This window comes from Tamandua tetradactyla, chromosome 12 (assembly GCF_023851605.1).
Source record: "Tamandua tetradactyla isolate mTamTet1 chromosome 12, mTamTet1.pri, whole genome shotgun sequence".
Classification (NCBI taxonomy): domain Eukaryota; kingdom Metazoa; phylum Chordata; class Mammalia; order Pilosa; family Myrmecophagidae; genus Tamandua; species Tamandua tetradactyla.
Window position 1 is genome coordinate 89,881,078 of NC_135338.1, and position 13,786 is coordinate 89,894,863.

The window sequence follows — 13,786 nt, forward strand, 5'->3', positions numbered from 1 at the left end:
AGTGTGTGCATCTGGAGTCTTTACAATGAACAGCAAGGCAGGGATAATATCACAACTGATCAAAACACTGCATTCTTAGTCACTGAGAAGATTATAAACCTGCACAGTAACTTGAATGCACCAATAAGTGCAGAAATCCTCTACAATGCACTGAGACTGTCTGTGTTTGAAAAACTTAGAACAAAAATGATAAGGAACTCAGACTGCATGCTGCAAATGCACACCTTATTTTTTTTAAGCTCTCATAGGCTCAAACATTTAAGTAATTCCACAATATCATCTACTGTGTGAGGCCAGGTGTCAAGAGATCCTTGGTCACCTCAAAGGGACAATGGGCAAGGAGGAAAGAACAAGGATTATGGGCAGGAATACTTGAGTTCCAGTACTGGCTACTTCACATATTAGCTTTGTAATTTTGGACAAATCACTTAACCTTCCTGAACCTTATACTGCTTATACTAAAATTGTAATTAAAAGAAACTGTCCTGTATAGTTTCCTGGGTCATTGAGCAACCTGGGTGAGATATCACACTTCTACAACATGGCGGAATCGTTATTATTGCTAATGTCAATAAGCTAAAAAAGAGAAAGAAGTGGTGATGGAAAGGAATCTTCATACTGTTAGACATATGATCACACATCCAAGTTTGAAAGTTATGGCTTTATATAGCACCATGCTACACATACCTTTGCACTATTTAATCTAAAAAATACACACAAAAGAAAGTGTATCTGCTGTGGAAACTGATTTTTTAATGAAAAAATAAAACAAAGCAAGTGGGATCCAAATATCAATGGATAACACTTGAGGAGGCATTAGCATCTAATGGCCCCAGATCATCAATTGACTAGATCACTGGTGGAAAGAAACTTTCAGTGCCCAGCACAGCCTGCAGAGTCAGGAGAGAGGAACAATCACTTGGCTGCTTTGCACATACGTTCACATGAGAATAACCATTTACAATAGGATTACAGCACTCTTTCTTCAGATATTTATATGAGCAACTGGCATGTAGCCCCAATTGCAATACATTGGTAAGGTGGAGGCACAGGGTTCTTGAATTTATTTTTTTCATTTACCAAACAGGGACCACATTCCATATAAAGCCATTATACTATCAAATGGGTATGCAAAGTTAGATAAGTCATGGTAACTTCTTACAAGAAGCTCAAAATCTAGCTTTGGGAGTTCATATCTACATTGGAAAAACACATCAGAAAAGAATAACTTTGTAATCAAAATGTCTATGACATGCAAATGCAAACATCATAATAGTAACAATATGCAGTACATATTTTTTTGTAAAGGAAATTTCATCTCTCTCTTAAATCTACTTTTTACTTAATTTGAAAAAAGTAATCAAGGCCCACACAGAGAGGTGGCAGGCCCTATAAAATGTCATCTAAGTAGATTATAGATGTTAATCCTGCAGATTCCCTCATTCATAAAATATTTGTGCAGTATTTGCTGAAGATCTACATGTAGCTGGACTAGCAATTATAGGGATGAAGAGGGAAGAAGGTACATTATATCCCCAAATCTTACAATGAATTTGATGAGTCAAGGAATATTCTACATGGTTGCTATAAAATTAGGCCATTCTTATGTGTTTATGTCAAATAATTGTTACTAAAAATCACTTTCGCAAAAATAATACTTGAGTATATATAATGTGGAAATATAGCATACACCGTTACATAATTTTCTCCAAAGTGTTAAAAACACTTAACAGATAATTTTAGGATCACATTCATGTTTTAGGACTCAATGGAGATGAGTAAACTACTTAAAATAATAAATATTCTTCTGACCTTAATGAAGGTAAAAGGAACACTAGAAATTTAGGACATATATGATCTTTTTCTACAAGAGAATGGGTTCTCTGAAGGGGATACAATCAAATAAGAAATGTGCAAAAGAATGTCTTGGTCCATACTGGCTAACAACTCTTGGAAAAGAATAAGCTTTAATAGAATTGTAGAACATGGTCCTCAATGGTATGGCAGGTATTATACGATGAAAGGAGGCAAAGATCATGTATAACCGTCCAGGCTTTTGACAACATAATTCATGGAAAACTCATCAATAAATAGGAAACCCTGTCTGAAAAGTAAAGCCGAAGAACCAGACATAGAGTATAAAGCTTAAAGGATTATTGTTGACCCAAGAGAGTATAATAAACTTCATGATATTTAATAATTTCATCCATAAGTTGAAGGATGAGTACAGCAATGTCGCATTAAGTAGATGTAAAAAGTTGATAATGGAAAGTTGCCAAGATCTTGGAAAGTAAAGGTGGAAATCAAAGCCATTTGAGTAAATGGAACGAAGGTTTAGAATTCCACAATTGGTGCTCAAAGGAGGAAATATAACATAGTCTACTTTGTGGAGGGAAACATGTATAAAAGAACACCATGTCTGCATTGGAATGATAAAATCAAGGGATAAAAGTGTTTAAGAAGCTGAACCTAGTTATTAACTTCCACCTACATAAAAATGACCAAAACTTTGGTTGAATGATTGTAATTTTAAATCATATTAAAATTTTTGTCTGACCCTGAGCAGAGCATTGAATTTCTAAATGTGGCCAGTAAATGGATCTGGAAACAAACACACATAGATAAAAATGGGGGAGGAATGAGATTATTCAGTCTATACAAATAACATTCAGCACTGGGAATTCAGAGAAACACCTCTACAAAATATGTTTTACTAATCTATGGTCGCCGAAGAGCTCTGCTTTCTCTCTCTCTTAGGAAATAAATATGGATCAATGGGCAAGAGTTTTTGTAAACAAACAACAACAACAACAAAACCATAAAAAATAAAAGTCAAATAAATAAAACTGAGCATGAATACAAGAAGATTTCCCCTAGAGTGAAGGTCATCAAGTATTAAAACAGACTTCTGAAAAGGGGTCAGAATATCTTTTTCTTGGCTTCTATACGGCAGGGAGGCTTCTGTATATGGAATTTTCCCCCCTGGACAAAATAGAAACTGAATGGATTGTGTTCTCTCAGAATCAGTCCACTTAATACATTTTATAAGTTGCTCTATCTCTTTCGCATTTCTGAATGCCCAGGTTTCACTTTCCTTGCCACCATGTTCCACCTTTGTGGATTCTCCTTGGACAGGTCTACAATTAATGGTTTTAGAAAGGTTGTAACATTTTCCCCAGCATTTGCACTCTCTGCCTTTCCTTAGCAGGATAATCTTGCGATGAATGAATCTCAACACAAAGTCGCCCATCTTTGTAACTTCTCTGAACATCTTAACTCTGAAAAATTTCAGGAAGTGATGATGGTTGAGAAATCAGCAGCTGTCATAAGAGCCAAATAATAGAAACCCAGGACAAACAGTTTTATGGAGAAAGGTTGCCTGCTTCTCCCAGAAATAAGTTACTGCAATTCTCTCCTTTTATCACCGCAGAACCCACTTAGACACAGGCCCAAACATTCACAAAGCTGTTTGTATTTTGTCCAATTGCTAGCTTGAGTATTAAATCAAGGCATGGATTTCATTTCAAGTATTCCATTTTTGTTTCTATTTTTTAAAACAATTAAGCTTGATACAGGCAGCTAATTTCCCCTGTGAAATAACAGTTTTCTTTCCTTTCAGGCATGGGAAAGAGAGTCATGGAGTGCCCTCTCTCCCCTTCCAAACGCTTCTGGATTTAAGCTAGGTTATATACTTTTTTTTTTTTCTGCAGTAGAGAAGACATGTCAGGAGCCAGCTGACAGGGGCCAGAACTACTTTTACTTAATGTAAAGGGGCTTGATGCAGGTGTTTGCTCACTGTTTGAATAACAGTGTTTCCTCAAAATTACTGGGCAAAAACAATATTATTCAAGGATATTTATGCCAGTGAAAAACCAAAGGGAAACAGCATGCACAATCACATTTTTATTTTATCACAATTATGCAAGAGGCATATAAATATCTATGCTGATAGTCTGTGCAACATGGCCTTTTCAAGGAGGTCTTGGAAGTTTTTGTTCCCAAAAGGCTTTTCCTTATCCCATATTTATTTGCCAACAAGAATATATTTCAAGTTTATAGTCACACTTTAAAAAATGAGTTTCTTACCTGGAATCAGTTGCTAGCAAAAAGACCATGCCAAACTTACCCCAGATTAAAATGATGTACCGCAGGGGGATGAAATACAAAGCAGTGGTGGCTACTGCCAGGATCAAACAGGCCAGGAATGAAAGGAATGGGACCGTCCAGTTAAATATGCTGCAGACAAACAACCATAGAGATATCATTTCCTCTGATGTTCAGGAGCTGCCATATATTCATCCTGCCATGTTTACTTCATAGCTATACAGATTATAAAGGCCCATTGGGAATGGTTCTTTAAATACCTGGAGATAAAACTCTGCCAAACTGATTGGGCACTGGAAAACCATAAAAACATTTTTGATGAGACAGTTACAAGACCAATTGCAATTCAAGTTATCAGGTTTCTTGTTTTGATTTTTGTTTTCATGGGGTTGTTGGGCTGTTTTGAGGGAAACGGCATATAACTGCTAGTAGACATTTAATATGCGCCAGCCATTGCACTAACATTTTTCATGTAGTTGGACGATAATGCCTCACAACAATTCTGCCAAAGTGAGTCTTATCCCCATTTTACAGGTGAGCAAACTGAAGCTGAGATTATCTAATTTCTGCTTATAGTCACAATTTCACCAGTGGTATGAGAAAACTCTTGTTGCTTCACCCTCTTGTCAAGACTGATTATAATCAATAGTTTTAATCATTGCCCACTGAGAGACATAATAATATATATTTAAATGTTTACTTCTTTCTTTTTCTTTAAGTTATGAGCAAATTTGAGAACTCTTTAATATGCTTGTTGGTCATTTTAATTTGTTCTTCTGTGATTTCTAGCTTATTTTCTTGTCCAGAAGCTCATATATAAGAAAATGGAGTTATAAGCTACTGACTTGGATTTAAGATCAGATCCTATTTCTAATAAGCTAAATGACTTCAGGAAAGTGATTTTAATTCATGTCTTTTATTTTTTGAAAGAAATGGGAACAATGAAAGTATTATATCATAGGTGATTTGCTAGAATTAAACAAGCAATTGCTTTCCAAGTAGTTAACTTAGTGTCCAGCAAATTGTAATGACTCAAAATATGTAAAGCAATTACTATTTGTCAATTTTCTCTTTAGACATTTTGCTTGGCTTTTTCCTTAGTGGTTTAAAATATTTTTTTGGGGGGGATACTAAAGAAATTAGTCCTCTGTCATGTTTGTTACAAATATTTTTACACTTTATTGCTTTTTGGTCCTTTTATCTTGTTTATGAAGTCTTTAAGTACAACATTTTATATATTTTCTAATGATTAAATTTATCAAAACTTTCTCCTTTTTGATTTTCTAGATTTGTTCATGCATTAAAAAACCTCCCCATCCAGGGATTTGACATTATCTATTGAAGAGTCAATATTTCCCCCACTATTTTAACATGCCAGGTTTTTGATATTCTGAATTTCTATATGTATGTATGGTCATTCCTGACATCTCTCATTTTTGAACTTTTAGTAGAACATTTTTTAGGACAATTTTGTATTATATATGAAAATATTATAAATATACTCCACAATTGTTCCAACTAGGCCGTTGTAAGAAATTTCACCTTCAGATATCACTGCACAAGTATACAAAGACAGTATGTAAATGCCTGCTGCAGTATAGTTTGAAATAGTTAAAAAAGGAAATAACCCAAGTATTACCAATAGGAAAATATCTAAAAAAATTATGTTTTGTAGCACTATATAACTGTTAAAAAGAATGAGAATATGACACACACACAAATCAGCTGCCAACCACAGAAAGAGCATATTAGATATAGCAGAAAACTAAATTGCATAAATAGATGGGGGAGAGAGATAGATAAATATGTATGATAGTTATTCAAAATATTCACACAGGTAGAAATCCCATATATATAGCTTTTTACACTGAAAATAATATCATTTTTTTTATGATCACAAAGCAATTAGGCTAGAAATCAGGAACAAAAAGACAGCTAGAAAATCATCAAATATTCAGAAAGCATATATACCCTTGGCCAGGGAAGAAATCAAAATGGAAATCAGAAAATATTTTTTAGTAAAATTTGAATGATGAAACTATCACATTCCTAAAATTCTGGCATGGAGCTAAAGCTTTAGTTAGAACAAACTATAGCTAGCTTTAAATGTTTATGTTGGAAAAGAATAAAGGTTAAAAATAAATTACCGAAGTAACTACCGAAGTGTTAGGGAAATGAATAATAAATTCAAGTCAAAAAAGTAGAAGGAAGTAATAAAGATAAGAGTATTAATTAATGAAAAACAAAACAGGCAATAGGAATGATCAAAAAAGCCAAAATGTCAGTTCCTTGAAAAGACTGATATAATTGATAAATCCCTGTCAAGAAGCTACAAGAGAAAACACAATCAATTCATCTCAATGAATGCAGAAAAGTATGCTTGACAAAATTCAGCTCTAATTCATGATAAAAACTCTTACAAACTAGAGAAAAAGGGAACTTCCTTAATCTGACAAAGTATATTTATAAATACATATGACAAACATTCTTTCTTACAGGTAAAACATTGAAAGTTTTCCCTCCGAGATCATGAATTAGAAATGAATGCCCCCACACCAAAGCTGTTCAACACTGTAGTAGAGCTACTAGCTAGTACAATAAGGCAAGAAAACAAAGTAAAAAGCATAAGGACTGGAAATTAAAGAAGTTATTTCCACATAATATGCTTATAGATTAGAAAATCAAGAGCAATCTTCATTTAAATTAAGATAAATAAGTTTCTCAAGATTATTACATACAAAATCACTGCATGAAAATTTCTTGTAGTTCCATATACCAGTAACAAATAGAATATAAAATTTGACAAAAGGTCACACTAAAAGTAGCATCACAGAAAAGAAATAAATCTCACAAAAGATGCATCAAATTCTATATAGAAAACTCTAAAATAATGAGATAAATTACATATTTATCTCATTATTTTAGATAATTAATAAATAAAACTTTAAAATAATGAGATAAGAACATATAAATAAATTGAGGGCTATACCATGTTCATATATATTGGAAAAATTAAAATTTATCATGATGTTAATTCTTTTCCAATTAATGCAATCTTTATGAAGACAGGAATAGGTGTGTATGTGCACGTGTGTGTGTTTGTGTGTGTATGTGGAGGGCTGTATATGTTTTTGATGGATGCTAGAAACAGAGACAAGACCAAATTCACTGACACAAAGAGCCTTTTAGATTTGCCCTCCAAGTAGCCAAGTCAGATGCATTCTTCCCACAGCAATTTATGATTTTAGGGAAAAATGTTCAAACAATAAGGGGGTATTCACTAGATTTGTTTATTTAAGCATAGAGGAATAACTTCAAGGCAATTTGCCAAGAATAATATTCATAACTATATTTAAGTGCTTACTACATGCCGTTCACTGGTTTAAACCCTTTTATTTTTAATTCTCCCAAAAACTGAATGAAGGAGGAATTATTATTATTAACCGCATTCTACAGATGAAGTCATAAAGGTTGAATATCTTGTACAAGATCACTCCTAATATAAGTGACAGGACTGGAATTAGAACCTAGGAAGTTGGCTCAAGTGGATCCACATTCACTGCCTCTATAGTAGGCACTTTAGATAATGTAAGAAGGCACATTTTACTCATTTGATCCAGTTGAATATTCCTGACTATAAAATTGTAGATTTAATTTAAATACATGATATAGTAATATTGCTAACACTAAAAAACTTATTGCACCTTTACTCCAATTATCATGGAACATCATGAAGTCTAGGTATTCCAGAGACCACACAATACTGAAGAACCTTAGGAGATAAAAACTTTTTCATAACTAAATCAAACAATTTGTAAAACATTTGACACATTCATAGACTTCTCCAGTGTTCCTGATTTTAGAGTTTTCTAAATCCTACAATGGAGATCTCTAACTTGGGCAGTTCTGAGACAAAGGACTCAAGGCTCTCAATTAATGAGAAAAATTAATGAAAAAAAATAATTTAATCCTGGTGGGCTCACTAGCATGTGGTAAGAACATCATTCCAAAACCTCAGAACATTTAACTGCGACCACATTCTGGTAAGGTGAATTAGTTGCAAGATCATTCTGTAGCTCCTCCCCCAACTTTCTGCCCCAAGAGGTTGACTTCTTTCCATCAATGGGGTCATTATTTTCCTTGTTTCTCAGACTTGGGCAAATTAAGCCCTCTGACTCCTCTTTCCAAGGGAACAAAAACTACTAGTCATATAATTCTGTAGAGTTTTCCTTTGTAATGCCTCCCACATGATGCTTTACTTCATATTTGTGTAGATTTCAAACTAGCTTGCAAATCTCTCCTCATAGCTGGGCTCTGGTTACCTCTCTAGTCTTTTTGCCTTCATCTTTTCTCTTTTTTACCTGTCACTCTCAGATCTAATAGGAGTTGTGCCAATCTACCATTTCCCATGGACTCACTCTGATTTAAACTGCGCTTAAACCTGTTTTTCCTACTCTATTGCTTAGTATTTCTCAATACCACTTCCTAGCAAGGGAAGTTCTACTTCCCACAACTGTGAGTGAAAAAATCTTACTTTGGAATATTTGCAGGGATTACTTCTCTGTTCTTCTAGGTCTTTCTGAATCTCACCATCACATCCATGGATATTTTTCTAACCACCCAAGAACATAAGGATTGGAGTCACCACTCTACGGTGATAGAACATATAGCATACATTGTGTACTTCTGACCCATCCTGTCAACTGCCCAGGATCATAAAGATGCTACATACTGAATAAATGTTTTAGGCTGATGTACATGTACATTTGAAGTTGTGTAATATTAGAGGGCACAGAGTAGGAATCTTAGCAAGCACAGTTTAATCCATGTACATGCAATAGCACTGGGGCTCTCCTTACCAGTATCAAGGAAGCCTTGCACTCTGAAAGTTTTACATAATTCTATTTATTTGTGCATCGCCAAAAGTTGCATAAAACTTTTCCTGGTGCTTAGTGCTGAATTACAATGGGATTCCAACAGAGTTACACATGACATCTCACTTGAATGCCCAGTGGGAAATTTAAGGTCACTGTAATAATGAATGGCCAAAGAATTAATAGGAGTTGAGCTATATGAGCCTTCCTGTGTCGCAGCTGGGCAGAACAGTACTCTGTTCATGGCTGAAAATACGTCTCGGACATGTCCACCCCAGCTGTGCTGGGCACAGCCACCCCTCAAGAGTGCTTGTGGAATTGGGGGCCTGTTTATATCTAACTGCCCTCTCATCAGCCACATTTCCTCTATTATCAACTACACAACAGCCACATTTGTCTACTAATGACATTCAAGCATGCAGACAGTTGTACCAAATAACAGGCCTTACTTCCTTGCTCTGGCCTCCTTCCTCACACTCTCTCTCCTCGTTGCTAATGCAGTGCTTCAGTCAATTTCTTTCAATGACTTTTTCATCCCTTCCAGTGTCTGCATGATCTGTCTCCACTTATCTCTCCTGCCTCGCTTCTAGTCATTGCTACTCTATCTTCCACTCACTATGGTAAAGACACATTACATTCCCTGTAACTTGGGCTTTGAGTCTATACACAAGGGCCCCTACCTCTTGCTCATCCATTCTTTGCCAGCTATCTCTTCCTAACTTCAGAGATGCTGACAAGTTGTTGCTTCTTCAGAATTGTTCTCTCTATATATCTGCCTCTCTCCTGTATCCCTTCTTGGGCTAATCAGAAAGCCCCAGCATCCCATCTTATCTCATCTAGCACCAATCTATGGAATTCTCATAGCCTGTTACCAAATTTTCTCCCTCGTTGGAAAACAGATTTCTACAGAATAATAGCATCACAGTGTAGACGGCAGGTTCAAATCTAAGCTACAGGATTTACTAATTGTGCTATAGTATGACACTGGATCCTATAATATCCACTCTGGACTCAGTTTCTTCATATGTAAAATGGGAGTACAAACAATTCTTATTCAATAGGATTGTCGGAATGATTAAAGGAGTTAATGATGTGTAAAGGGCTTAGAATGGAGTCTGGTTGGCACATGCTATTAATTTTTGTTGCTGTTATCTTTGTTATTGTCAAAATATTTCATATTCTTCAACTAAGTGTCCGACATAAATAAACTGATAGTTGAATAAATGAATGAATGATTTCTATTTCATCACCATTTCACTGTTCTCTACTTTTGTTTATATTTTTGTTAAACATTTTGGAAGTATTTTCAGGAATCACATCACTTTATATGAAATTTGTCAATTCAGATGAAACCTGGGTGGGGGGAAATAATAGGCACAGATGTATGTGTGACTATTCTATTGCTCTTTAATTTTTCTTTTGTCAGGCACTGATAGTGGGAAAAATGATGCATAACTTCAATAAAAACTGACCAAACTGTTTTAACGGTGGTTTTTAAAGTTTTTTTTTTTTACTAAACATTTACCATTCCAATAATAAATGGGATTTCAAGGAAAATTTCATTTAATATGCACCTGAGACATAAGATCAGTATCCACATGGAAAGTTTTATATTAGCTGTTTATATTTCCCAATGTTAATTCTCATTTACTGAATTCCCTACATTTTGATGAACAAAACTTGCATTTTGCTTTTAGTATTAATTTCCACATTTTCTTTACCCAGGCAGTGCTTTAATATTTTCTTTTCTTAAAGAAACTCTTACAAAGGCTAGAATGACACACAAAAGCATGACTGATGTAATAAGAAAAACTATTTACTGATCTATAGAAGAACAATATGGCTGACACATCCTGAATTTAAAGAGGGAAAGAAATAAACTCACAATTTAAAGGTAAAAAATATATCTTCCTGTTCAGTGGTACCAAATGAAGAGTAAGTTATACAGAATATGCAGAGTTCTCACTGTGTAAAATAAAACAAATATTTTTCCTCCCCTGTGAGGCATAGAAAGAACCTTCCTCAACTGCAGTTCTATGAGAAAAATTAGCCTTCACACTCTATGGTGGGTATAGGCAAACTAAAGGTTGGATTTGGGTCAAAGCCATTTGCCATTTGTATTTGTAAATAAAGTTTTATTGGAACACCCATTCATTTACTTATCATCTATAGCTGTTTCTGGTTTTTCGTTTTTTTTTTTTTACATGGGCAAGCACCAGGAATCGAACCTGGATCCTTTGGCATGGCAGGCGAGCATTCTTGCCTGCTGAGCCACCATGCCCCGCCCTATAGCTGTTTTTATACTACAATGGCAGAGCTGAAGAGTTGCACAAGAGACCTTAAGGCCCATAAAGCCAAAAATATTTCCTCTTTGGCCCTTTACAGGATAAATCTGTTGACCTTTTTCCTAAAGCATCTATATATGTGAGGAATTAACTTCATGTTTCCAGATCTATGATGGCATTAATTAGGTACCATTGTTTTTAGAAATAAAAAAAAAAATCACTCAAGGCATTTACTGTGTTCCGTGATTCAGATGTGCTTCCCTTTCATAGGGTAACCATACTTTATCTCTCAAACCAAGATATTTTTTGAGAATGAAAGGGGGCACAGTTAATTATGCTATTATGATTTGTATAAACGGGGCCATATGGTCACCCCAATTCTGAGGCATTGTCCAACTGTGAAATTGACAAACTCAAAGAACTAGTCATCCAAAGTAAAACAGGACTTGCTTCCAACATTTTTTTTTATTTTTGCATTAACTGATGACTCCTCCATTGCTTCAAAAGCTGTCCCTATATATGGCAGTACAATTTCAAATACCGCATTACATATGTTGAACTTACTTCTTAATTCTTTCTCCAAAAGAAGCGATTTCCTCTAAGATGTTTTGAACTGTTGAAACAATATCTTGCACCATATAGATTCTTTCAATTAATCCTTTTTTCTCAGATTCCTTGAAAACATAAAAAGATTTAGCTCAGCTACATCGTTTTTATTGTACTTCTATAAAATTTGCTATACCATGTTATAATAACATGGTTAATTATCTACAGTGATTTCAAGAGATAAATTGCATTTTTCCCAACTTGAAGGTTTATTAATTTCCAAAATCTTTGCTCACTTATCAGATGCCACCAATCATAGAGTACAAGCCTTGGTTGTTACCTCAACACCATGAGTTCCTGAATGGAAGCCCTATGGAACCAGGACTTCATTTCCTTATACAGGCTGCTGATTCTCTAAGACAACTCTGCGATGCATTAATTTGACTGACCCTGATTTCCTTTCTGTCTTCAGAAGTATGTGAATGATTCCTTTCCCCTTCTCCCATCTCAGTTGTTCAGAAATGTTTACGCCAGGCAACAGCATGGCATGTTGTATATCCAGATAACACATTCCTTAGCACTGGGCTTTCCCAATCAAATTCTACTGCCTTCTTAATCATGTTTTAAAATGACTGCACTTTAATGAACCCTTCAGTCATCTTTTGGCCACTATAAACCTCAAAAGAAAGAAAAACCCTAGATTCATATATACTGTTGGTTGGTTTTATCTATTTTTCTTAATTATGTCGGTGACAATCAATAACAATGACTCATACAATAAGTGGGTCATAACAGATGCATATTTAGCATCCATATTATTTGAAGTCTTCCATGAGGGGGATGACAGTCAGATTCACTTACTGAGTCTACACAAATTAGATTATTTTGTCCTGTTGTACACTTTATTGACATTATTAAGCCTTGACCAATTCTTAAGGATCAAGTTTTGATAAAAGTGCATTGTAAGACATTATGGAAAATAATCTACTAATTAAAATTTTGCAGAGTGCACCACGATTATTCTAGTCAGTAAAACAGAATGTGTGTGGATAAAATGAATAATGGCTAGTTCAGATTGAATTAAAAAACAAAAACAAAAACAAACCAGGACTCATGACTGGCATTCTCTCTTATCCAAGCACTATTGCCATGAGATGCCCCCAAATGTCCAGAAAATTATTCCCTGTGAGAATGTTCCAAAGTTAACTTTTTTTCTTTTTTATGAATTGGAAGAAAACAAATTCTTCTTTCTCAGTCTCTAGAGTCTCGCTTTTGGGAAATATTACCCTTACTTTGCATACAGAAAATCTTAAGTGTGTTTTACCATGTTAAGTAGCTAATACTTATAAACATAATTTAGAAATTACTTAAATGTTGGCGACAAGAAGGTTTCCCAAAGTGTGTTTTACACTATTTCTTACATTCTGACACCATATTCGAGTTCCCATATGAAGACTGTTCTCACTAGGATCTAGCCAGTATCCTCTCAGCTTTTGTCTACCTGGATATGTGTGTGTGTATGTGTGTAAAACTTAACATATACACCTTAAAACTATCTTAACAAAACTTTTCTATCTAGAATTTTATTTGCATTATAATATACTAAATATTGAGCAAATACATCTGAATAAAACATTCCTATAGTATCCTTCTGTACAGCAAAAGGGAATGAAATTTCATTTTCATCTTGTAGTTTCTGTTCTATCCAACTGGACCCCGGGATGGAGTGAAGGGGACCCAAGAGCACCGATATGGTAGAAGGGTCAAAAGTACAAAGTTCCTTTCTTGTTTCTGCCCTTGTTATTTTACATGTTTGAAACAAGATCAAAGAGACAGACAGAGTGTAGGATACAGCTGTTCTCACTCCCAATCCAGTCCAGTCCAGTAAAGAGTACTGGGATGGCCTGAGTAACTGCTCACCATCTAATACGTATTCCTTCAGCAACTGTTCTGCATATGAGGAGAACTCAGGCTCAT

At 34.9% G+C, this 13,786-nt stretch overlaps 1 protein-coding gene across 10 annotated transcripts in view; it reads right to left on the reverse strand.

Moving 5' to 3' along the window:
• Window positions 1-13,786, reverse strand: part of MCTP2 (multiple C2 and transmembrane domain containing 2) — a 254,637-nt gene that overhangs the window by 13,530 nt on the left and 227,321 nt on the right. For 8 of the 10 annotated variants that reach the window (XM_077124086.1, XM_077124089.1, XM_077124091.1 and 5 more), the window contains 2 exons: window positions 11,828-11,937; window positions 4,127-4,236 (listed from right to left, as the gene is read on the reverse strand). In XM_077124086.1, the coding sequence (XP_076980201.1) occupies window positions 4,127-4,236; window positions 11,828-11,937 (220 nt within the window). Of the gene's footprint in view, window positions 1-4,126; window positions 4,237-11,827; window positions 11,938-13,786 lie in introns of those variants that run through there. The other 2 variants (XM_077124088.1, XM_077124087.1) reach the window with 1 other exon arrangement.